The sequence below is a fragment of the Myiozetetes cayanensis genome, unplaced genomic scaffold (genome assembly GCF_022539395.1).
Source record: "Myiozetetes cayanensis isolate MyiCay16 unplaced genomic scaffold, myiCay2020 scf3, whole genome shotgun sequence".
Classification (NCBI taxonomy): domain Eukaryota; kingdom Metazoa; phylum Chordata; class Aves; order Passeriformes; family Tyrannidae; genus Myiozetetes; species Myiozetetes cayanensis.
The window spans coordinates 29,792,758-29,816,660 of record NW_026087521.1 but is presented as its reverse complement, the minus strand read 5'-3'; the positions used below and the strand labels follow the sequence as shown (position 1 = coordinate 29,816,660).

Below are 23,903 nucleotides of genomic sequence, written 5' to 3'. Positions count from 1 at the left end.
AAGCCTAACTTGAAAACCACTTACAGACTGTAGCCTTCTGCATTCTTAGAACAATATTTTACATCCATAATTTGTATAACCATATATATGTATATGTATAACTTTCTACCTCTATATACATTAACATAGTGTAAGCTTGTCACAGCCTATGCTGCTTAGAACCTACAAGTATTTTAAGGGAGTCCCTGTTTTCCACATATTGTTTGAGGAAGGCGCATGATGGCCCCAAAGGGTTAGTCTCTGAGAATGGCATAGGGATTTGGGCTTAGGGATTTGGAACCTTTCCTTTCAGCAGTTCACAAAAACTTGAACTTTCTGAAGCTCACAGAATACCATTATCACTTTTGCCAAATATTAAGCATGACTAGGGTATAAACTGAAACAGATATATACAAAGTATACATCAACCTAAACCTCATTATACATATGGCTACATAGACACAGCTACACAGGTAGCCTGGAGGGCTAATACAGATCCACTGTGGGCCTTGCAGTTCCGTAGAACAGTAACTGTGATTAGCTGTCCCCAGGTCTTGCTCTAAAAATTATGCTAATGATGACTAATCCTTGACTCTAATGAGCAACCAAACAAACTGAAGCACAGAATCCTGAATAAGATGTGGTATAATACCTTCAGTAAATAAACATTTACAACAATCTGTATCTTGTAGAAAAACAAAAGGAGCAGTAACTAATTTGGATAAATAGGAAGCTATTGTGGCTTTGAAATATATATATAGCTGTCTCCTTGTTTCAGCATGTTAAATGAAATGCAAACCCTCTTTATATGCATTTGTCAACTGTAGATTGTAATTGGGTCCCAATTCACTAAATCACTTGAACCTTAACTAAAATTAATTAAAGTAATATTTTTATTCCTAAGGAACTTCTGCAAGTAATGTAAACTCTACTGTAATTTCACACTTTTTCTGTGAAAGAAATGAGCAATTAGAGAAGTCTCTCTTCGAGTGCTTACTAAGAATTTTGACAGCACAGGTAATAAACTTAAGTGAAACCCTCTCCTGACACATTCAGCATTCAAAGAAGACTATGCCGAACAACTTGTATTATTGCTACAGTAATGTGACAATTTACAGCAAAAGAGAAATTGGTTTTGTGTTTATTATTTCAATGACACTTTACAGTGTTGAATAATGGTGCACCTGAACATCCTTTGTCCAATTGAAAATCTCTTCATTTAAGACAAGACGGTTGACATTTTTGAGGCAAACAGTCACAACTCTGATTTTTGGATGCCATATGAAAAGTATATCACTATGTTTTAATGTTAAATATCAAAGCATTATTTACAGACACAGGCTCCCAAAGTAGAGAATTAATTTCCTTTAGGCAATATATTCTATACATACAAATGATCAAAATATGGGACAGTCCTTGGACAGTTCAAGACTCGGAATTACTTTAAAGAAAAATATGACAAAATAAAGGGCTCTGAATTTGCTTGTAGCACAGAAAAATCCAGACAAAAAGTTTGATAGCAAGGATCCCCGTATGCTTCCATCGGTTTAGCTTGCTAAACTGCGCCCTTTGCTGCCACCATGTGGCCCTGCCGCAAGACACTTTTTGATTTAGAAAAATAAAAGTTTCCTCCTTTCTTTTATGTTTCAAATACAGCCTTAAATAAATAAGCCATTTTGTTTATCTGTCAGGCATTACACAGCTCAAAATCACTGCTGAAGTTCAAGAATCTAAATGACCTAAGGCAACAAATAAAGTCACAAGTTCCTCACTTTTTTAAAAAAGTATTCAGTGGTACTTTGATAACAGATGTAGTCACCAGATGTTCAGCTTTGACTACAAGTGCAGTGACCTAAAGTACATTGGGTGAGTCAGTGCCATAAACTGTGAAGTACCTGAAAGGAAACATCACTGAAAAAAAAGAATAATAATAAAAAAAAGACATATTCCAGTCTGTCACAGTTTTTTTTATTTCAGTCACACATTCATCCAGCAAACAGCTGTATAATATATATTCAAATATCAGCAACTTTTTCACAGAATCGTAGAATCACTAAGGTTGGAAAAGACCTCCAAGATCATCAAGTCCACATGTCAACTTAGAAGCAGCATGTTCACCACTAAACTATATCCCCAAGAGGCACATGCCTTTTGAACACTTCCAGAGATTTACCACTTTCCTGGACAGCCTGTTCCAACCCTTTCCTGGTAACCCTTTCCATAAAGTACTTTTTCCTCCTATCCAATATAAACCACCCCTGGTGCAACTTGAGGCCATTTCCTCTCATCCTGTAACTTTTTATCTGGGAGAAGAGACCAAACCCTACCTCTCACATAGTTGTAGGGAGTGATAAGGTCCCCTCCCGAGCCCTTTTGTCTCCAGGCTAATAACCTCAGCTCACTCGCCCACTCCTCCTGTTATTTACTCTCTAGATGCTTCATCGGCTTCAGTGCCCTTATCTGGACGTGCTGCAGCACCTCAATATCTTTCTTGTAGTGAAAGGCCCAAAACTGAACACAATATTCAGCTCTTGCTCTGCTACCCTTTTTTAAGGAACATATTCACACTTTTTATGTTTGCTGCACTAAGATGCATGTGAAATGTCTTTTAAAACACTTAAAAAAAAAAAATCCAAATCTTGGCAACTGTAAAATATACCTTTTTAGATATGGTTATATGACAGAGCGTTAAATCACAGGTTTCTCAAGCCTTCAAAAGGATATTGCTCCTGCTGTGATCATCCATGCTGTTGTGATGCAAGAAGTATGGCTTTTCTACTTGTGTGCCAGAAAAGGATTTTCATTGATAAGACCAAACATCTGACATAAAGAAACTTGTCAGAATCCCTCTCCTACCAGCACCCAGGGAAAGGTGAATCAGAGACGAGGCAAGGACCAAGCACATGGAAAAAAAATATTTTTCACTTAGTCTTGTAGAGAGTAAGGCTTTCATAGCCCTTGTATTGGAAAGATGTGTAGTATGGATGCTTGTGTTCCATAGGAGTCCACAGGCATAAAGGTCAGTTTCTCTCTACAAAGACTGTAACCTTTATGCAGGCAGACTCTGACCTTCATCCTGGAAACCAGTCTCTGTGCTATCAGTCATTTCGGTAAGCCACTGTGGCAAAAGTTGTAGACAGAGGTGTTCTTCTGCACAGAAGTACAAACCATGAAGCAAATAGCTTTCATAAGGATTATATTTACTCAGAGAAAAAAAACCTACTCCTTGAAACTTGACAACATGAAGCAGTTGGCTTTGATGACGTCTGTTGCAGAAACACTCTTTTCAAAACTATTACACATTGTTCTAACCCAGCTTTGAAAGAACTGATGCAAGACCTTTGTTTGATGATCTAAGTTCTGCTGTTTGAGACTGAAACTATTTTTCATATCCTTTTGCTGAAATGGACAGTCAACACATCTGTAACAAGCCCTCAATCCACTTTGAAAAAAGCTGTGCAATTCCTTGAGCACAGTATGCTCAGCTTCCCAAAACAAGCACAACAAATCTGTAGCTGGGGCATAAGCTCCAGGAAAGGAGAGGCTTTACCCCACAGAAAGGAATAGGGTACATTGTCTGACACCAGCTATTGCAGTACTAGGCTGTGCCTATTTCCATGGATGTGCTGGCCATGCAATCTCTTCAGTGCAGCTAATGGAAACTGTAACAGATACAGGGACAGGAATGTTGACAAGAACAAATGAAATGTGATTTCTAGACATAAGTCAAGCTTTCAAAATCATTAATGATTTGTCTAACAGCTGGTTATAGTTTACAGAGCATTAGAAATACCAAATATAAATCTTAACATAATACCAATAACAGTATAACTATGTAAATAGGGAAGACAGAAACCTGCAATGCTCCCACCATCCCCATCTCAGGGATAATTATCCCACCTGTTACCAGGCACCTATTCATATTTACCACGTCATTACTGTGATCATTTCATAAATCAGTCAATGAGTCTGCTGCTTTACCCGCTTTGCTAAAATCAATATATTTAGTCTCCATGTCACAAACTCTTGATTATCCCAGCTGGTCTGCGCTTATGTTCGTTCAGTGACACTCAGTCTGCCTTCTTTTGCTTTATGTCACATTGTTTACAGGACTTTATACACTGCACATTTTTGCTGAGATCATGCTTAAGATCTGTAACAAACCACACCAGGGCCCATTAAAAAACTCACCATCAGACTATTGGTATGGCTCTGATACTCTGCTAAGAACACATAGTTTAATTATTTGCCCTGCTCTTCAGCTCATACATACTTTGAGTTTCCTATTCCTTGCTAGAAAGTCTTCAGATGCTATCTTGCCTTTCATAAAGAACATTACTGTATATTTTGTCCAATTAACTAATTTTGTATATATTATATGACTAATAATGCAGGTAGGTTTTCTCAGGAAAATCAACACATGAAAGCAGTGTTAATTTTGAGATAATAGGAGAAAGCAAGTCTTAAGACGGAAAACTATTATAAAAAGCTCAATTTAAAAAAAAAAAAAAAGATATAACATTCATTAGTACCCTGATATTAGAATTACTATCATTAGTCTAGGACCCCATTTTTTATAACTGATACTTTCATCTTCTTGGCTGTTAACCATTTAAATTACTATTCTACATAAATTCAGAAAGCAGAGGAATAAAAGAAGGTTCCAGTAGAATATATTTTAGAGCAAAAGAGACAAAAATAAACTCTGGAACATACCTCATATTCCCTGCCATAATGAGGAAGAGATTATAAATGTGAGAAAAAATGAAGAGGAAGAGGATAGTACTGAAGAACATCGTCATCCAAGATCCGTGATCCTCTCGAAACATTTTCAGACGGAGCAACTGACCTGTGGTACAAAAATTATAAGCATATTTTAGTCAGTCAGTCAATACAGGTTTACATGATATAAAAAACCAAAATAAAGTACCAAACTGTATTTCTTCCTATACCAAATTATTCCACTGTATGTGCGGAGGGAAGATTTAGCATCATGCAGTCAAACCACTCTTCCGTAGTTCGGCATAAACAGATATTATTCCTACAAAATTACAAATTACTTGCCGTCCAGGAAAAAAACAAAACAAAACACTGCAGGTCATTAAAATTAATTTCAAATGTTAAAAAAAGGTTACTGATTCATACATAATTTTTCTTCTCGTGTCTAAGACAGCTTTTCTTGTGTGAAGCATTTGAAGTAAGTCCACTGACATACATTATTTCCTCCCCTAATTTCATTTGGAAATCAAATTATGAGTCTATGTAGAATCTTGTATGTATTTCTTAGAACTAATCACTTTATTCATATGGTGTGCTCTACTTTATTCTGCAGAGAATACCTTCTTCAAAGAATAGTGGTATGTCTTGTTGCTTGAAAAGAAGCTCTGATCATTCTCAACCTTGGTGATAGGTGAAACTTTTATGATGTTTTTACCAGGAATATATTTTTCCTGGGCTAGCTTTCCTTCTCTGTCTTCTCGTACCTCTTCCTCTTTATCCTTCTCCATTATCATAAACTAAGGAGTTTCACACCTCTGTTTCCTACAGCTCTTTACCCTTTTCACCTGCCCATACAATTTCATTCCATCCAAGTCCCACATTTCCTTTATGTCTACTCTCATCCCTCTTTTCCTATTCTAAATCTCTCCATCTTTCCCAGACCTCTCCTTTCCTAAAACTAACATATCTAATGGGTTTTAGCTTTGTAATAGCCTCTCTACTTGCTTCTGCAAGAATACCCTATCACTCTTTTGCCTTTCTTCTCTAAACTCTTCAAGTGCACAGTTTATTCACTACCTGGAGATTTTTACTCCTGGACCTCTAGAAATCTGATACAGCTTCTTGAGAATTTCTAATGACCACTTTCTTAAAGCCCAGCCATACTAGTTCTTCATCTGGGTGAGTGTCATGCATGTCAATCCAGTTGTTCACACACTTCTTGACCTCATTTTTTGTTCACAACTCTAACAGCTCTGCTTTTGCCTCTACTGATTTTAGGAGGTAGTTTGTACAGTTCACCATATCTCATACTTGCATGCTCCTACTTGTTGTTTTATCATGGATTACCATAGATGGTCTACCCTTTTTCCAGGTGGAATTTTTCTTTTCTAAAACCAAGTAACATGTTCTTTGATTGTTTAGAATACTGAAACTTCACCAGCACAAGAGATGGGAACTTGCTTTTGCAGGGCTGAGAGTGCCACAGCAGAAGCCAAGTGAGGCTAAGGTAACTGATAATTTAAGCAGTAAGGTGAAGGACAGCATCTGTTGAGGAGATAGTGCAGTCAGATGCTAGAAGATGTCAAAATAGGGGGAACAGAAGGAAGATGAGGAGCTGCACAGGAAGTATCAAGAAAAGTGAGATAGCAGACTGGGATGTGAATGGTCTGGATGGAGGCAATTTCTGTGAGCTGTTTGCTGAACTGCCAAGTCCAGTTTCAGCACTGATTAGGGCTGGACACATGGGGAAGCTATAAACTGGGAGAAATTAGCCAAAACATTTGAAGTGTTCATTCAGGCAGTCAGACAGAAAAATCAGGAAAACACAGGACTGTATTTGCTGCTGAAGACTGGAGATGCAGACCTCGAGCAGGAAGATTAGAGGACCTGGAGCAGAAGTGTGCTATGGGCTGAAGTGGTAGGTAGGGCTTGAGCTCTGGAGTAAGCAGAGTTGAATGATGGGAGTTCTCTGACAAGGCTGAGATTTGGAATGATATGGGAACTGCGAGGCAGGAAGTGATAGATAGGTATAGGGGGGTGAATCAAGCTCTATGATGGAGCAAGAGCAACACAGACCAGTCCAGTAGTAGGGCAGCAATAACAAGGATTCTGGTAGTGAAGGAATGGCAAGAAAGGGAAAGTGCAAACACATAAATATACACCTCAAGCCCTGTACTCTTCTTCTCTTTCACTGCTGGAAACAATGACAGCCCAGACCTAACTAGACTGAGGATGTGTAATAAGTCTGTCCTTTCTTAAAAATCAAGCAGAAGCTGCTACGGCAATAGCATATTATCCTGACCTACTGAGAGGAGGGGCTAGTGATAAAAGATATTTCCTTTGCAGTTTGACATCTGCTCTCTGAACAGCTGCCATTGCATATGGAATATTACTGACAACTTGGATTATAAACAGGACTCACAAAATAGAGTTGTGATTTCAGAAGGTCCAGATTAATGGAGAGAAAAAGCACAGCCGGGAACCTAGACTTCTGTAAAACAGATAATTCCAACCTTTCTAAAACAGGTAAGAGAAATATTTAATAAATATCCATTGTACCTGTAATCTCCAAAGCAATAATTTGTTCCCTATTTAGGTATTACAAACTGATTAATACATAAACACATGTATAAATTTTATATTCTTAAAAGAACTTTTTCATAAATACCGTCTTCAGTAGGCAAATTCTCACACCTTAACTTTCCTTCTACTGTAGCTTATGTTTGTTATATAGGACTTCACTAACTCTCAAGTAAGTAGAACATGAACATAATTTTTTAATGAAAGAAATACTACCTTAATCACAAGACCGATCAAGTCATTAAGAAGAAAGCAATTGGATATTAGCACAATCTTCTTTCCTAACTGCATAAAAATACTGACATTACTTATTGTTCCCACCATACCAGTACATATAACATACTAAATACAGTTGAACTAAAATACAGTTTAATACTTGCATTGCATTATATATCCTTTCATAACAATTCATTGAAATTAAAATGGAATGCATTAGACGATTACCTTACAGGTAAGTTGTTAAAGTAATAATTGCAAATAATGCTTGTTATTTTTATAACAAAACCTAGGACTCTCTATATAACGCTTTATTAATTTGATAAAATGGACTAAAAGGTTACACTTTGAAAGCATACATAAGAGAAGTATTTTGGTGTGTGAATGGTCAGGAATTTGGAAGACCTATCAAGTAACTAGAATAGATTTGTACCAGATTAAAATACAAATTTGGCTGTTGCAAACAGCCATACAAAATATTCAGAGTAATTCCAACAAAACAGTTCATGTGAAACCAGAGATTTTACTACAAACAATAGCAAGCAAAAAGTAGCAAGGAACAAAGAGAGTAGAATAATATTACACAAAATAAGCTGCTAACTCATCTTAATGGGTTTTTTTTTTTGTTACTACAGGACAAATCAATTGTTTTTTATGACCTTATTAAAAATACCTCAATAGGTATGACAGGGAAGAACATGGTTCCTAGGCTATATTTACACATACAAAATTATATACTTAAAAATAACCAAATAAATGTGCTAAGCCCAATGGAATTTTTCAATTACAAGTTAAATGCCATATGAATGACCATCAGTGATAAACTGTGAACTATAATTAGCTATATACAAAAATCATGATTCTTTTCAGTGACAAAATGTTTCTTCAAAGAGGTTTCCTTAAAACCTAATTTTTTACTGAAAACAGGTTTTCTATCTGTTCTAAGGCTTTGGAGACCACATCACAGGTATAAGGGGTTATACTCCTTCTACACAGGGTAGTAGAAACTTCAGGATTTAGGGTCCAGCAATAAACCAGGCAGTAAATCAGTTCATCAGCTGAAATCTGCTTGACTTTCTCTAACAGCATGCAAATGCTGCCAGGGATGATGAAAAAGAGCTTGTAGTTATTCTCAGAGAGTCACAGATTCTTTCCAGTCCAGGAGAAGAGACAACTCAATAGGCAGATACAAAACACTGAGTCAAACAGGTCACTTTTTAAAAAACTAAAGTTTTTCTAGCATTTTTAGTTCCACAGCCCATAAGATGGTTGGATTTATTAGACTGTAGAAGCAGACACAAGAGAAATTAAATTCTTACTCATGAATTTAGCATGCTTTCTTGCCTTAATTAAGAGTGATGGAAACCATAAACTCCATTTCCTGGGCATATGTGTAATATTCTAATACCAAGCTCTTCACCAAATCAGATGCATTCCTTCAATTTTGGATGCCTCATTATGTGATTGCTCTTTCTGTTCTCTTAATGTTCATGGTCGTCTCTATCAATGGCTGAAACTGTTCAGCTGAAAATTAATGTCAATAAATGGGAAGTATTTTTTAACCTTGAAAACCAATCCTACTTTCATCAAAGTTTGGCAAGTCTGCTCTTAGTCAGCACTAACAACATAAGCACAATAAAATGTCATTTTGCTCTTGCTCATTCTGCCATTCTACATACAATATGCGTATGCATGTGGATGACTACATTTAAGAATACATGAACCTTAGCAGTGAACACTGTAATGTTCAGAAAAAAAAGTTTTCCTAAACTACAGATGCAAAATTTTAGATTTGAACTGTGAAGACAACCTAGTCACATCCTGTAGCTCAAGTTATTCCATTGGTGCTAAGACAGTAGACAGAAAACTTGCTATTGTCTAATATAAAAAAAAGTCACTTCTGAAAATTATTACAGCACATATGCAGATCTACTGGACATCAGGTTAGCTCCAATGGCCTCAGGATAGAACAGGGCATGCTGACTGTCTTCCCACATGAAGTCAAACTGTGTCCTTGATTGTATAAGGCTTTAAATTTTTCTGACAGAACACCAGATCTTATTATAGCACCAAGCTGGGAGTCAAATCCCATGTTCTTCTCTTGCTTATGAAGTTACCTCAGGAAAGATTCTTTTTATCTCTGCACCAGTGTTTCTCTGTGTCCACCCTGTAAGTCACTCACATCAATTAAAAAGCACACTGAAGTCTTGTTTATGGTCTCTAAGCTCTACTACAATACAAAGAATTAATAGGAGACAGTAAAAGTATTTTAGAAAATTCAAATATGAATCCCAACATAGATGCCTGGGAAACACCTACACAAACAGGGAGATAATTTCTAATGACTCTTTGAGCTCCAAATGTACCTTACACGCCCCCCAACTACATAACTAACTTCATATAGCTCAATGCTGAGTACAGCCCAGTAAACTGAGGGTGAGGAAAGGGATAGGGGATTTATTAGTTCATTTCTGTAACTGCCCTAACACAGTCATAGGGCTACACACCCAGGCTTTATCCAGCCAACTTACAGCAAAGCAGAGCAGATGGAACAGCTGTTTGCCTCCCTCCATTTATATCTACCTATAGTCTTTGTCCAGGAGCTTGATAAGCTCAAGAACCTAGCATTACAATTCCCTCATGCAGCTGAAGTCATGCTGTTTGTAGACAGTTTAGGACTTATTTATACAGCCAACACAACTTGGAATGAAGTGTTTAGTGCCTTCATTCTTAAGTATTGAAAAGGAAGGCAGAGAGGTAGGAAATACCATTTAATTCAAAGAACACATGACCTATAGCCAAGGGGATTTTAGGAAAATGTAACTTTTCCTATACATATTAAAACCCCTTTTAATTTATCACAAGAAAATGTTACTTAACTGTGTTTCACCTATTAGGGTGGCTACTTTAAAGAATTTACAGGGATATCTTATAAAATTCAGCTGAAGGAAAAAAGTTACACAGTTTATGTAATATTGTATATTCACAAAGGCTATGGAGAAGGTGAAGCATAGCCATCCTAGGTTAAAGTCCACCAATACTTAAGAAAATACATTTATAGAGCAAACACTCCCCACACTGTGAGTAGAACAGATGGCTTTCTATCAATATTAATTTCCTGGAAAGTCATTTGACTGCCTTTGTTGCTGAGCTTCTAGTGAAGTAACTTTCCTTCCTAACTTCGTTGAGTACAGTTTGAACCAGCTTTTTTCATGTCACTGAGTTAACTATAAATTTGCAAAGCACAATACCACAGTCTTTATTTAGCAGGTGTTCACTGCAGCTCATGTTTGCTATATTTTGACCCATGTCTGTGAACATACATTTGGAAAAGTCTTACTGTATTAAGGCTGACATGAAAGCAAAACAGTATGTTAGAAAAAACACTATTACCAACTTAATGGTTGAAGATGTTTTGAAATTTTCAAAGAGTCAGTAACATTCCAAAAAAGTGCTTTCTTCCATTCAAAATGTGGTCAGTGCTGAAGAAAATTTTATACTGTCATCCTACGAAGTTATAAAGCTCTTTGGACAGCCCTCATACAAAGCTTCTACTTGGACAGACCTTATAGTTTGGCACCTGCTGCATCATCTGCAGAAAGTTTCTAGAAACATAACAAAGTGCAGTCGGTGACAGATCATTCTGATAGAATATTCCAGCCTTTATTTTGCTTTTATTAGAAGAAATCATTGAAATTAAGCATAAGACATTATAAGCTTAAAAAACTTGCTTTGAAAAACACACTGCAGATCTATATTCCACATATTCCATATAACATCAATTGACACAAAATAGGCCACAAATAGTTAGATAAAAATAATTTTTTAATCCTATCAAAAGCAGAATGTTTCCAGCATGAGAAAATTATTTAAAGAAGAAAATCAGAGAAAAAGGGGAAAAAAGGCACTTTGTTGGTGCTTTAGACAGCAAGGTTGCTGTGGCCTTTACCACAAGCAGAATTTCCTCCTGATTTGTTTTGATGCTGTTTTCTTGATCTCAATCACAGCCCACTGCACAGCTGCCCAAATTAAACATGCCTCTAGGCCCAGTATGGGTACTCAAGGCAATCAAAGCAATAATTGAATGAACATGGGCAATTGCTGTCCTTCTGTCATCTCCTCTGCTTTTCCCGAAGATACTTACAGATCTTACTTACAGGCCAGCTAAATGGTTGGCCTTACTTGAGAGCAAGGCTGCTCTTATTTGAGAATGCATGCTTTTTTTCTCTCATCCATTGTACACAATGTTAAATAGTGGAGAGGAAATTATATAAAGCTTTGCATAAAAGTTTATGAAGATCTGCTTGTGTGGATGTTATAGAGTGAGCTTCAAGTATATTTAGAGTTTATATTTTTTTCATATAGAGGAGAGGTTGTACATCACACTATGTTCTGAATTCTTCTGCCAGTTCAAACATACTGAATTTAAAATTTTTGAACTTTAAATTTAATACATCCGACTCCATTTTTATTTTAAAGGCTGCTGGTCTCTGTTTTCCCTTCAGGTATACCCCATGGACTGATGATGAATGGTACATGCACAATTTTGATTTGCAACAGAAATCCTGAGCTGGAGTGGTACTGTTATTTGCTGGTTCTGGTTTGCCTTTTCACTTTATTAACAGGATTTCTAGGCAATATACTTGCACTACGACATTATGTTTACTGCATGAAGACATGGACTACCAATACCATATTTCTCTTTAATTTGGCACTGTGTGACTTGACTTGGACTCTCATAGCACCTTTTTCAGTATATTATAACATCCAGAAGTTAGCTGTCTATTTCAGTCAAGCATTTTATCAGATCATAGGACTATTTTTTAGTATTAATGTCTACGGAAGTATCTATTTCCTGACACTCATCAGTTTAGACAGATACATAGGTGCTGTCCATCCTATCACTTCGTTAACATGGTGGGACAAAGGAAAGGCTATGTTTTGCACCATCGGGGTATGGATCTTCATAGTGATTGCATCGATGCCTGACATCTACTACACACTTAGAGCTAGAAGACAGCATAACATCATAAATTACCTGGATGGCACCGAAGGATCTTTACAATTTGTACTGCCATTCACGGTCTCCAAGATTGTACTGAGATTCCTAATTCCAGCCACAATCATCTTTACATGCTATATGTTGACTCTCAAAGCACTACTACAACTCAGTAAACGTCAGCAAAGAAGGAACAGACTTGTTAGGCCTCTGTTGCTGATTTCAGCTGCTATGATTGTATTTGCTGTTTCTTTCATACCTTACCATGTTATGATGATGGTGATACTAATTTACAGAATTAATTGTCAACCACCCTGTGGTAACATAAGCACATTAAGTGCCATTTATAAAGTCACAGAGATCATCTGCAGCATCAACAGCTGTCTTGATCCAATCATTTTTACAGTAGCAAATAAGACATTCTATCAAAGTATTAAAAGTATAAAGTGTCATCTCAAATGCCAGTGCTGCTGTTGTCTGAAAAGAAGGGTAAGGGACATCACTCTGTCCCTGAGGACAATGACATAAACACCAGCCTACAAAGATTCGCATCTCCGATTGCTTTGTGTCATCAGACCCATTTAAAATTTGGTCTTCTATACTGTACAGCTATCTCTTGATTAAGCCATAATACACATAAATGCAGAGTAAAACTTAACATGAAAAGAAACAGCAGCAACTCCTAGCTTTACAGAACTGGCATTTTATATAGTTGTGCCATAAATATACCGTACATGTAGCATGTAATAAAGAACTACAAAAAGTTCTAAGTAGCTCCTTTAATTCTTGGACAGAAAAATACAGTACGATTAAGTGCAGACAGTGATGAGGAGCCTCCTTATAGTTTCTGTTAATTATTTTTCATCAGTTTGTAAGGGCTGCTGTGATTGCATTGTGCAATTAATAACTATCGTGATGCTTACAGCTGGACGCCTCGAACATTTCCAGAGTACTTCATTTTAATGCTGCTTGCACTAGAGTTCCACTGCCATTAACCCAGTAAAGTGCAGCACATTTCCAAAAACAAACAAACAAAAAACAAATAGCAAGATAAAGCCCCCGTAGATAGTCAGAGATACAGTGATTCTGTTCATGAAGTAAACAGGCAAGGATTAAAGAGCTTTGCTAAGCCTTCCCCCCAGGCAGCAAGCCTTCCCAGCTGACAGAGGTGTCCCCCAAATCCTAGGCAACTACAGCTGTTTGTCGTTAGTGTTCTGCTTCAGGGGAGCACATGTTCTGCCATGAACTCTGACTTCCTCAACAGTGAGAAGTGTGTACTGGAAAAGTGTTCTGAAACACAAAAGTGGCTGAGCTGCGAGAAGGGTAAGAGATGCTTCTACACAGGAGTGCTTCTTCTGTTCCTTTGGTGTCTTAGCATCACAGTTTCAGGACAAGGTAATAAGAACACAATGCATTTCAATCATTAAACCAGCAAAAGAGATAGTCATCACAACATCCACCTCCAAGAGTCATTAAATATGTGTTCTTTCATTATATTGTATGGGCAAAATAATCATGTTCAAATAATCACCCACCTGCTGACTTGTTTTCTTGCCAAGTTCCACATATTACCCTGTTAATTATAAAAGCCCACGTATTAGTGAGCACATTAACTTTACTTTCAGAAGGTACTGGTGACAAAGTACATTTTAATATACTTTGTACAGTGTCTTAATTCTTTAATTATTTAGTTTTAATATAATTTTGTCCTCACATGTCTCTATTTGAAAATATTTATATTTTACATGGGTACTGAATCTCTCTTGTTGTATGTTTCAATTGTATTGACTAAATATATGTGTATGTATAAAATCTAGAAGACCTTTTTTTTTTTTTTAAATTTTCTTTAACTGTGACATGAAATGAAGAACCTGGTCCTGATAATCTGAAACATTTTACCAGTGTTTGGATGTACTAGCACATTCACAACATCCCACAGAATAATTGCATGCCTACATTCTAATTGCTGCTTTTTTCCTTTGATAATTTCTTAATCTTTCAATTTCTCTTACTTTAAAAATATTAACTTTTTTAAAAAACACGTGAATTGTCTATTGGACACATGAGAAGGTTATTAACATTGCACTGGCTTCCATTAGAAACAGAGCTTTTTAACTCACAAATGGGCACCTGTGGGCAATTACCTACTGTAATATACACTTACATCTCAGACTGATACAGAAACAAAGGCAATGCCATTTCATGACAAAGGTGTTCCCAACATGAAAAGGATAGAACAGCAGACATCAGTGTAAAGTTGTGATGAGTTTATTGTAATGAGTTTATTTCTCCCCACCAGATTGCACCCTAACTTGTAAACTGCAAGCTATTTTCAAAGTCAAACACTTGCCCCTTTTATCTTTCAATTTATCTTTAAAGGTACAGATACACTGTTACATTCTACTTTCTCCACCTCAGTACTGCTAGCAATTTAGTGTCTGTCTTTTGGCTGAGTAAAAATTCAACATGGGATCAAAATAAGCTTTTCTAGACATAAAATTAAACGTGAAAACCCAGTGCACTCCTGGGCTACAAAAGATAACTTCACACCTCTGGGACTCAGGGATTTTACCTGCCAGGACTTCTAATATGTGAGCTTTTCCAGGAGAGACAACATTGGCTTATACCAAAAACTTCTCAAAATTTTCTTGAGATTTTTAATAGAATAACAATTGTTTTTCTGTTCAGACAGATAATTTTACTCTCATTCTCTCACTCTATATCTACTATATAGAAGTTAATATTACTAATACATACTCAGCAAGTGTCATTAGAAAGATTTGTTGTTAAAGAGGAAAGAAATATTCAACTCAGAAAAAATTGTGAAAAACATTATCAAATTCACTTCCTGACTTTGGAAAAAATTAGATTTGTTTCCTCTCGTGCTGCCTTTACAACACATATGAATGCAGACTATGCTCAAAAGTACCCAAAGTTGGAAAGAATACAATTAAAAATTTAATTAAATATTGGATTGAAAGCCTCCAGTGAGCTCAAGACAAATACAATAATTAAAGAGCTTCACAGAAAACCTTCCACAACTCCTATGCAGTGTCTTTTGCAAGCAGCATAAATGCAGATTGCAGAGAATGTCAAGCAAAGTCTAGGGGTGTAAAAAGAAAAACTAAGGTAACAATAAGGAAATGCTTTAAAGTCAGTGTGAGTCGGACTCGAAAACCAAAACTAGTAAGAAATTTCAATCTGGCCAGGTAATCAGAACATAAAATGGATTTAACTAAACAAGGACGACCTTCATATTTTCAGTGTGGCTGAACTGTGCAGTATACTCACATAGAAATATGCAAAATGAGATGCTTTTCACTACTCTGTCTGCATCACCCCAACAAAGAGCTCCATGGTCCAGGGCACACAGGATGGAGCTATGCCAGCGATTGTCATCATGGGCCTGGGAGACTATCAAGGAGCACTTAAAGTGTTGTGCCTGCAACCAGAGAAGGACTGGGGAAGCAAACAGGCAGGGATATGTTTTTGCAGGAGTGAATCCAGACCTCAGCCAACCCAGAATATAAAAATTACCTTGAAATAGTAATATATCTAACCTGGTCTCCTTCTATGGGTCACACATTTGGTGGATGACGGAAATGCTGTGGATGTTGCCTATTTGGACTTTTGTAAAGCCTTTGACACTGCTTCCACCAGCATTCTCCTGGAGAAACTGGATGCTCATGGCTTGGACTGGTGGGTAAAAAACTGGCTGGCTGGCCAGACCCAGAGAGTGGTGGTGAATGGCGTGACATCCAGTTGGCAGCCAGTCACCAGTGGTGTTCCTCAGGGCTCAGTACTGGGGCCAGTCCTGTTTAATATCTTTACCAATGACGTGAATGAGGAGATTGAGTGTACCTCAGTCATTTAGCAGACAACACCAAGCTGGCTGGGAGTCTTGATCTGCTGGAGGGTAGGATCTACTAGGATCAGCTAGGATCTGCTTTAGACCCTGCAGAGGGATTTGGACAGGCTGGACTGATAGGTTGAAGCCAAGTGTATGAGGTTCAACAAAGTCAAGTGTCAAGTATTGCACTTGGGTCACAACAACCCCATGCAATGCTACAGGCTTGGGGCAGAGTGGCTGGAAAGCTGACCAGCAAAAAGAATCTGGGGGTTTTGGTTGGCAGGTGGCAGTGGTTGTTTGGTTGCACCTTAAATTCTGTGTTCAGTTTTGGGCCCTCACTTCAAGAAAGACACTGAGGTGCTGGAGTGTGTTCAGAGAAGAGCAATAAATCTGGTGAAGAGTCTGGAATGCATGTCTTAGGAGGAACAGCTGAGGGAGCTGGGGGTGTTTATCCTGGAGAAGAGGAGGCTCAGTGGTGACCTATTGCTGTCTACAACTACCTGACAGAAGGTTGTGCAGTGAGGTCAGAGTCAGTCTCTTCTCCCATGTAACAAGTGACAGGACAAGTGGAAATAGCCCCAAGTTGCATCAGGGGAGGCTTATATTGGATATTAGAAAAAATTTCTTCACCAAAAGGTTGTCAAGCATTGGAACAGACTGCAAAGAAAAGTGGTTAAGTAACCATTCCTGGAGGTATTGAAAAGATGTAGATGTGGAACTCAGAGACACATTTTTATGGTGGACTTAGCAGTGCTGGGTTAACGGTTGAACTCAGTGATCTTAAAAGCCTTTTCCAAACTAAATGATTCTATGATTTTATCCAGGCAGTACTGATTTCTGTTGTGTATCCTTTGATCCTTCCTGCCCCCCAAGAATATGAGCAAGAGATAGAGCCAGCATGTCCCCAGCAGCCTCTTCACTAGGAACAAGCAGGAGCACCCTGGAGACTCCCCCAGTTCACTTATGTAGGACTGCGTAAGGTGGGCATCCTAGCTCCTCAGTTCAGTGTTCTGGGCTCAGCTGACAGAACAAGGGACAAACTGTTTGGACTCTGAGATTCTAATATGATCTGTTTTTCTGCATTGCTCCTTCTTGTGTCCCACTGAAAGAAAAATATGGAATAAACTGTGCTACATAAGTAAATCCTTGCCTCCATGTCTGTTTCCTACATGGCCTATAAAGCTCAATAATTATCTGTCAATAAAGCCACTTATAACAGAGGTCCCACAGTACCCACGCACATAAGAGAAGAAGAAGAAAGAAAAGGGAAAAAAACATCTAATGCTTCTGAAAAGATTAGTTCCAACCAGCACTGAATAATCAAGAACAGAAGGGAAAAAAGCAGATGGGGGCATTCCTACAAAACGCATCTGTGTCACAGTGCCTCTATCATCTGTTCTGCCAGCCTGGACTTCTCACGCAACATGCCTCGTCCATGGGCTGAGCCTAAAGACACCATGTAATCTTTTAAAAAACATCTTCAGGACACAAATCTCTTGGAAAATCCTTCCCTCTTACCCTCACTAGGTTTCCCATGCAAGAGTCCTGTTTCCCATGATAATCACCTGTGAATACACCCTGAGCTGACAAGGGTTCTAAACATTTGTTTTTCTGTTTATAAATGATTATATAATCAATTAAAGACACTTTTTTAAAGTATTTTTGTTCAACTAGGCTGAACTAATGCTAATGTTCTGACTGAAATCAAAAGTTTTCTACTAAATAAGAGTTAAAAGGCATAAGACATCTGTTCATATTTACTTGGTCATACTTTTACTTAAAAATACATAGTCCTAAAATATTATAATATTGCCCAGACAGAATGGCATAAACAAATAAAAATTAGAGAATTTTATTCCATTTTGCTACAATAAGCAAGCAATAAACTAAATAGCTAAGAGCCAAAGTCAACATCATCTACTATGACAAATATGTTGCAATACTGGTTTCGTACAGATCTTTGTTTGGATTAAATCTGAAAACATGGTATCCAGTTAAATGCTTAACTATTATGAGTTTGAACACATTATTGAATGTTGTAATAATATATTAGCCTACAAAAATGACTACAAGGTCTAGGTAGCTTTCATGTACCTTATCTAGATATTCTAACATCTTTGTAGTATGTAATAGAGGAACACAAGATAGACTATGGCCTGAAAGATTTGACCTTTTATGTACATGCTTAGCAGTCATCAGAGGAACAACTTTCTCATTTGCTACTGTAAATTCAGCATTGTTTTGTAAGCAAAACTTGTTAAAACAAAAAATCCCTAAGTTGAAGAGAGATATTTTGCTACAAATGTTCCAACGCTGCTAAGGAAAGCAATATTTATGTTCTCTATTTGTCATTATAATACTTTCATGTCACAGAGAAACTACCTGAAATTTTCACTTACTAAGACAGGAGTTTACCTTTTTTAAATAAAAATGTTCAAATGTTCCTGAAAGTTTGGTTTTCTGTCCAATATACATAAGTGGATGTATTCTGATAGCAAAGTTTTTCTTTTCCATGCCTCAGAAATATCTCACTTGCCAAAAAGCTCTGACAAAAAATACCACAACACTATTAAAATATTTCCCCTTTGTACCTTGTTTTCATCTGTAGAAGCCAAAACTCTATAGACAGAAGAAAAAAATATGCCTAGATTGATTCTACACCTGGAGGAACCAGAGCAGAGGCAGGTAATATGGCTAAGTCCACCATCGGCCTTGTAAAGAAATATAGCTTCTCTGCTCCTGCCTTAGAGAAAGATTCAAGACTCTGAGAAGCCAAATCTCCGTGCACTCTTCCAGGAGTCTGCAGTCGAAGATGATGGGATGTGCTGGCCTTGTGCAGGGACCTACCGAGTACATAGCCCTCTCAAGCTCTCTTTCTAGGACTTCTCCAAACTTAGCACTTACAAGCTCAGTCCCTTCCTCTTCATATGACTCAGCATAGATGGGACTTCCTCCAGCTGGGTAAGGTGAATCTTAATCACAGAGCACTGCAGTTCTCAGCTTTTGCAGTCTAAGGTAAAACACACCCTAATGTCACAAAATGTAACAGTCAAGGTCTCAGCTACTGACACAGCTAGAAAAGTGATGTCCTCGCACAGTACATTATGTGCTAGGACAATGGGAACTTAGGATCTCTGGTTTCCCACTAGTTAAGCTAACACTGGTCAGAAGACTGACATCTGTAGCCAGATGTCTTTCCACTGGGCTCTTGGGCAGTCTGTCTTACCTGAGTTTGGTGGTCTAAAGGGCCTGATCTGAACTAGAGACCACAGGTGAGGGCATGCAAGTGAAACATATAGCACTCTGCCTTCCTTAGAGGAAGAAATGCCATTTTAGAAATGCCACATAGCCTTTAAAGATTGCTTGCTATTTTGCAAAGAAGAAAAGAACAGAAAAGCTCAAAAGAATGCACACTCATCTTCTAACACCAAAGCAAGAACAGGAGGATGGACTTTTGCTGCTGCAAGGAAAGGGCTGACATTTCCTTTTCTTAAGGGCTTACCCAAAGGCAACTAAGAGAAGGGTGGTGATGGTCAGTGCCACCGCCATATCAAACATTGTAGGGTGGTTCATGAAGGCACCACATCTCGCTCTTTGCTTTATATTAATGTCATTACCTAGAAACAATACCTCAGGCTGCTGTTTTGAAAGAGTCATAAAATGTAAATAATGGGGGAAGACTTAAAGCCATGCCAGAATTACAGTGTGCAAGCAGGCTTAATTCTGAATTTTTCTGCATCTGTTAATTTCCATTATACAGATTTAGTATTTAATTTTAATTATAGACTTTACTATTACTGATGTTATTATCTCAGGTTTAGACAATTGTGCTGATGCAGATAAAAGGAAACATGTAAAAATAGATATTGATTTCCTATAATGTTTTAGAACATTTTTTATAGGGAAGTAACTGAAAACCCTGCGTTAGCGATAGAAAATACCAGCACATTTGTTGATGAGGTGTAATTTTTCTAATTCTTTGTGAATGTATCACAGGTTACAAAATTAATGTGAAAAAAAAATCTCTTCAGATGTCCTCACTGCATAAAAAAAGTTGATTAGAGGGCATGTAGGTATTAATTGTATTTTGCACTCTTTATCCTTTAGGAAATTTTAGCATTTTTAAGAAACCTGGGTGGTTTTTTTAACTGCCAGACCTATAGAAGTAAATTCATGATCTTCCTTATTTTTTTAATTTTAGAGCTACAATGTTTTATCACCTTACATGTAGTACCTACAGAAATTACATTTTCCTTCCTTGAATTCATTGGAATTCCAATCTCAAAGCAGGTAAAAGAGACTCAGAAGCATTTATATGCTGTGTACTGCTGATGCTGAACTCCAAAGGGCAGTGCTCTAATTTTCCTCAATAACAGTTTAATGATACTCTGTAACAACTTATCAAAATAATCACATTTTTTCTATATTGTTTGGTCTTTTCTCCTGAAACTGATTCACAAGCTTATTTTTAATAGTAAATAAAACTGCTTACACTCTACTATACAGCCCTTTAAAATAAACATTTATAAAGCATTTTTGAGTCAGAAAACAAAGCAGATTAATCATGGGGGTTGTTTTATTTTTGTCTTAATAAGTATTTGCAACTTGTGCTTTCTGTTATGGACACTGTGCCTAGACCTCACAAACAGTGTTCCCAGGCATGTTTGCATTTCCAGTGCAAAATACAAGTGGAGAATTGGTTTTGTGGGATCAAGAGGAAGCATATTTCAGTGACAAAACAAGACACTCTCTGGCCTACAATGAAATAAGGGGGTATGCACTTAGAGTTGAGCCTGTCCAGACGTGGTGAAACCTGTTGTTTCATAAGCTATATATTTCTCAATTAGCATCTGTATATGCACCCAGATCAACACTTGTCTGAGCATCAAAAAGGGGTACAACCAGTTAATCAAGTCCTATATCAGAACTAGAATGTGCTGCAAGCTGCATGGATCTGACACGGAAAAGCTGATTACTATTCTGCCAGACTCAAAAAAGTCCAATGTTAGGCAGTCATACTTCTACCAAGTAACTCTGTGGCACTTGCAATATTTTGCAGAATACTGTGCCCACAGTTATAGAAGCAGTTGACAACTCTGCAACTCCATTACTTTGCTCCAGGTTCCTAGCTGTCTCGCAGCTCCTCTGCCCTCCTACCACAGGATGGAGGATGCCAAATTACTAGCTATTTCAACAAATCTATGTTATAATGGCGCTACCAAAACAAATGATATGAAATGAGCTTTCACAGGTTTAAAATGCTTGCAAGACCTATTTCAGCCTTGAGCTGAAGTTTCCAAATGCTGAAAAACTTCTTCAGGAAAAAAAAAGGTCAGGTTTCCTACTTGGATATGTTTACAGAGTTACAAAGCAAACAGTTATGTCTTGTTTTAAACACCCACAAATCAGACTTTTTGTACTTGACATTTTTTCACAAAATTGCAAAATTCAGAGGAATGGCATGAAAATTTAAGTATCAATGTTTCATATAGTTAGCTTCTGTTAATGCACAAATCTCCTGCAACGATGTAATATTAAGCAGTTTATTAATCTTAATTTACCTTTCTAGAAATAGTATATCATTCATTTGTATGATTTACTCTATGTAATTATGACCAAAAGGGATTATTTACTACATACAAATTGAAAGAGTAGAAGTCTACATTATCAGCTAATCCACTGTAACCTAGGAAAAACGGAATTTTGAATCATTCAATACCATGTTATTTGCAAAAGTAACCACGGCAAACACTATATTGCAAAATACATATCTACTAGAAATACACTGGCTGTAGAAACTGCCTTAACAGTCAGTGAAACTGAATAAAATAACAGTTCCATAGCAAATATCCCTTCAGATGTGTAATGACGAACCCAAATTTTCATTACTAAAATAGCCAAAGGGTGGGTGGTTTTCAAACCAGAACACACAAAAATACTATTTCACAGTAAGTGGATAAAAAGCTAGTAAGCTAGTAGGTTGTCAGGGAAGAAGGGAGAAGCAGGGAATACTCTAATTGAAATACATTTTCATTTTTCCAAATATATGCTTTCTCTATTCAGGCTCCATTTTTTCCTTTGTTTTTAAACAAATTACCAATTTAATAATAAAAATATGATTAAATGAATATAAATATTCATTATTATTCTTTATCTAGCATATTTACACCTCCTTATCTAGAGAACTGTTTAACTAGCTGTTATATTCATTCAATACCACTAGAAGGTGCTCCTCTGTTGAAAGATGATGATTTGTCTGAATTGCTGCTAAGAGCTAATTTTCGTCCAATAACTGTGATTCTGGCCAGTTGTTTACACAGACTGTAATTGCAACAACTGCCCCTGCTATACAACAGCAGGACCTTGTATGCTATAACCATTATCACAGCACAAAAATAACAGATCTATTATCAGTCATTTTCTGACAAACCCAAATCCTAGCTGAGCAGGACTCCTCAGTTTTGCTGGAAGGTGAGGCATGGAAATTGTGCTGGAGCTAACGCATTGTAAAGAGCCACATGTTTTGTAAAGTTAGAAATCACAGAGTCGCAGAATTTAAGTCAGAAAAGACTTTTATGACCATGGAGTCCAACTATATACCTAACCCTGCCAAGTCCACACCAGACCCATTCCTTGAGTAACCTGAGGCAAAATGCATCCCTAGAGAGACATTTGCACACTTGTCTGAAGGTGGAAGGAGAATCCAACACAAAAAAGAAAGTGAAGACAACAAATGTATAATCTACACCAATTCCACACCAACAGTACTGGCATATCAAGCTGCATCTAGAAATCCAAGGACCAATAATTCATACACAACCTTATATAAGCCTTAACCAAGTTCCAATTTAGCTTGATAGCCAGAATGGCACTCTGATAACCTCTGGGTATACACAGACTGCCTTGGTAAATTCTCTGCACATGCATTGTAGTCCGTACCACTGACACTTGCATTTGCTCTGGTACAGTGCCCTTGCATGGAAATCAGAAACACAGTCTCAAGAGAAGTTCGCTTTTTTTATTTACAGCCTGAGATAAAAATCTGTAGACATCCCCAAGAGAGTAGTGCTCCTGTTTTACTCTGTGAATTTAGATAAGTCATACAGAAATCACTTCTAATTTAGGTAAAAATTGTTCCACCTTTGGCTGCCACAGAGAGGAGGCTCATGGGATATAAGCTCCAAACCACTTCAAAGTAATCTAAGCTGGTTTGTATCAAGGAGAACATCATGCAAAGTGGTAATCACAGAGAAAACTGTTTGCAAAGACTTTTTTACTTGCTGTATAAAAGTGACAAAAGATTGAATGTTGTGCTAAGCCCCAAATTCCCCAGGTGAGGAACTCCACAGCAGTTCCACAGAATATACTACTTTTCAGTTTCTCCTTCCTTTTCTACACCTCCAGTACATTACACTGTCAGGTTTTTTGTCACTTACATCTATGAGAACAGATTAGCAAAAGAGCTAGAATATTAGGGGGGGGGTTGTTAATTAAAACTGTAATTGTTCAATTTTTAGGCCTTTTACAGAGTAAGCTAAAATTAAATATTGTTGCTGCTGT

The 23,903-nt window shown here is 37.3% G+C and overlaps 2 protein-coding genes across 2 annotated transcripts in view; one reads left to right on the top strand and one right to left on the bottom strand.

The window, feature by feature from the left end:
• Positions 1-23,903, bottom strand: part of TMEM117 (transmembrane protein 117) — a 185,644-nt gene that overhangs the window by 152,256 nt on the left and 9,485 nt on the right. Inside the window, exon 3 of the mRNA XM_050324528.1 lies at positions 4,696-4,828. Coding sequence (XP_050180485.1) covers positions 4,696-4,828 — 133 coding nt within the window. The remainder of the gene's footprint in view (positions 1-4,695; positions 4,829-23,903) is intronic.
• Positions 7,155-13,021, top strand: LOC126644784 (P2Y purinoceptor 1-like). Its single transcript, XM_050324529.1, has 2 exons — positions 7,155-7,224; positions 12,000-13,021. The coding sequence occupies exons 1-2, from the start codon at positions 7,155-7,157 to the stop codon at positions 13,019-13,021; spliced, it is 1,092 nt and encodes a 363-aa protein (XP_050180486.1).

Excerpts from the sequence above, each read along its gene's own strand:
- LOC126644784 (XM_050324529.1), top strand. The coding sequence starts at position 7,155 with ATGGAGAGAAAAAGCACAGCCGGGAACCTAGACTTCTGTAAAACAGAT. Across the intron at positions 7,225-11,999 it reads TTCCAACCTTTCTAAAACAG|GTATACCCCATGGACTGATG; the intron begins GTAAGAGAAATA and ends TTTTCCCTTCAG.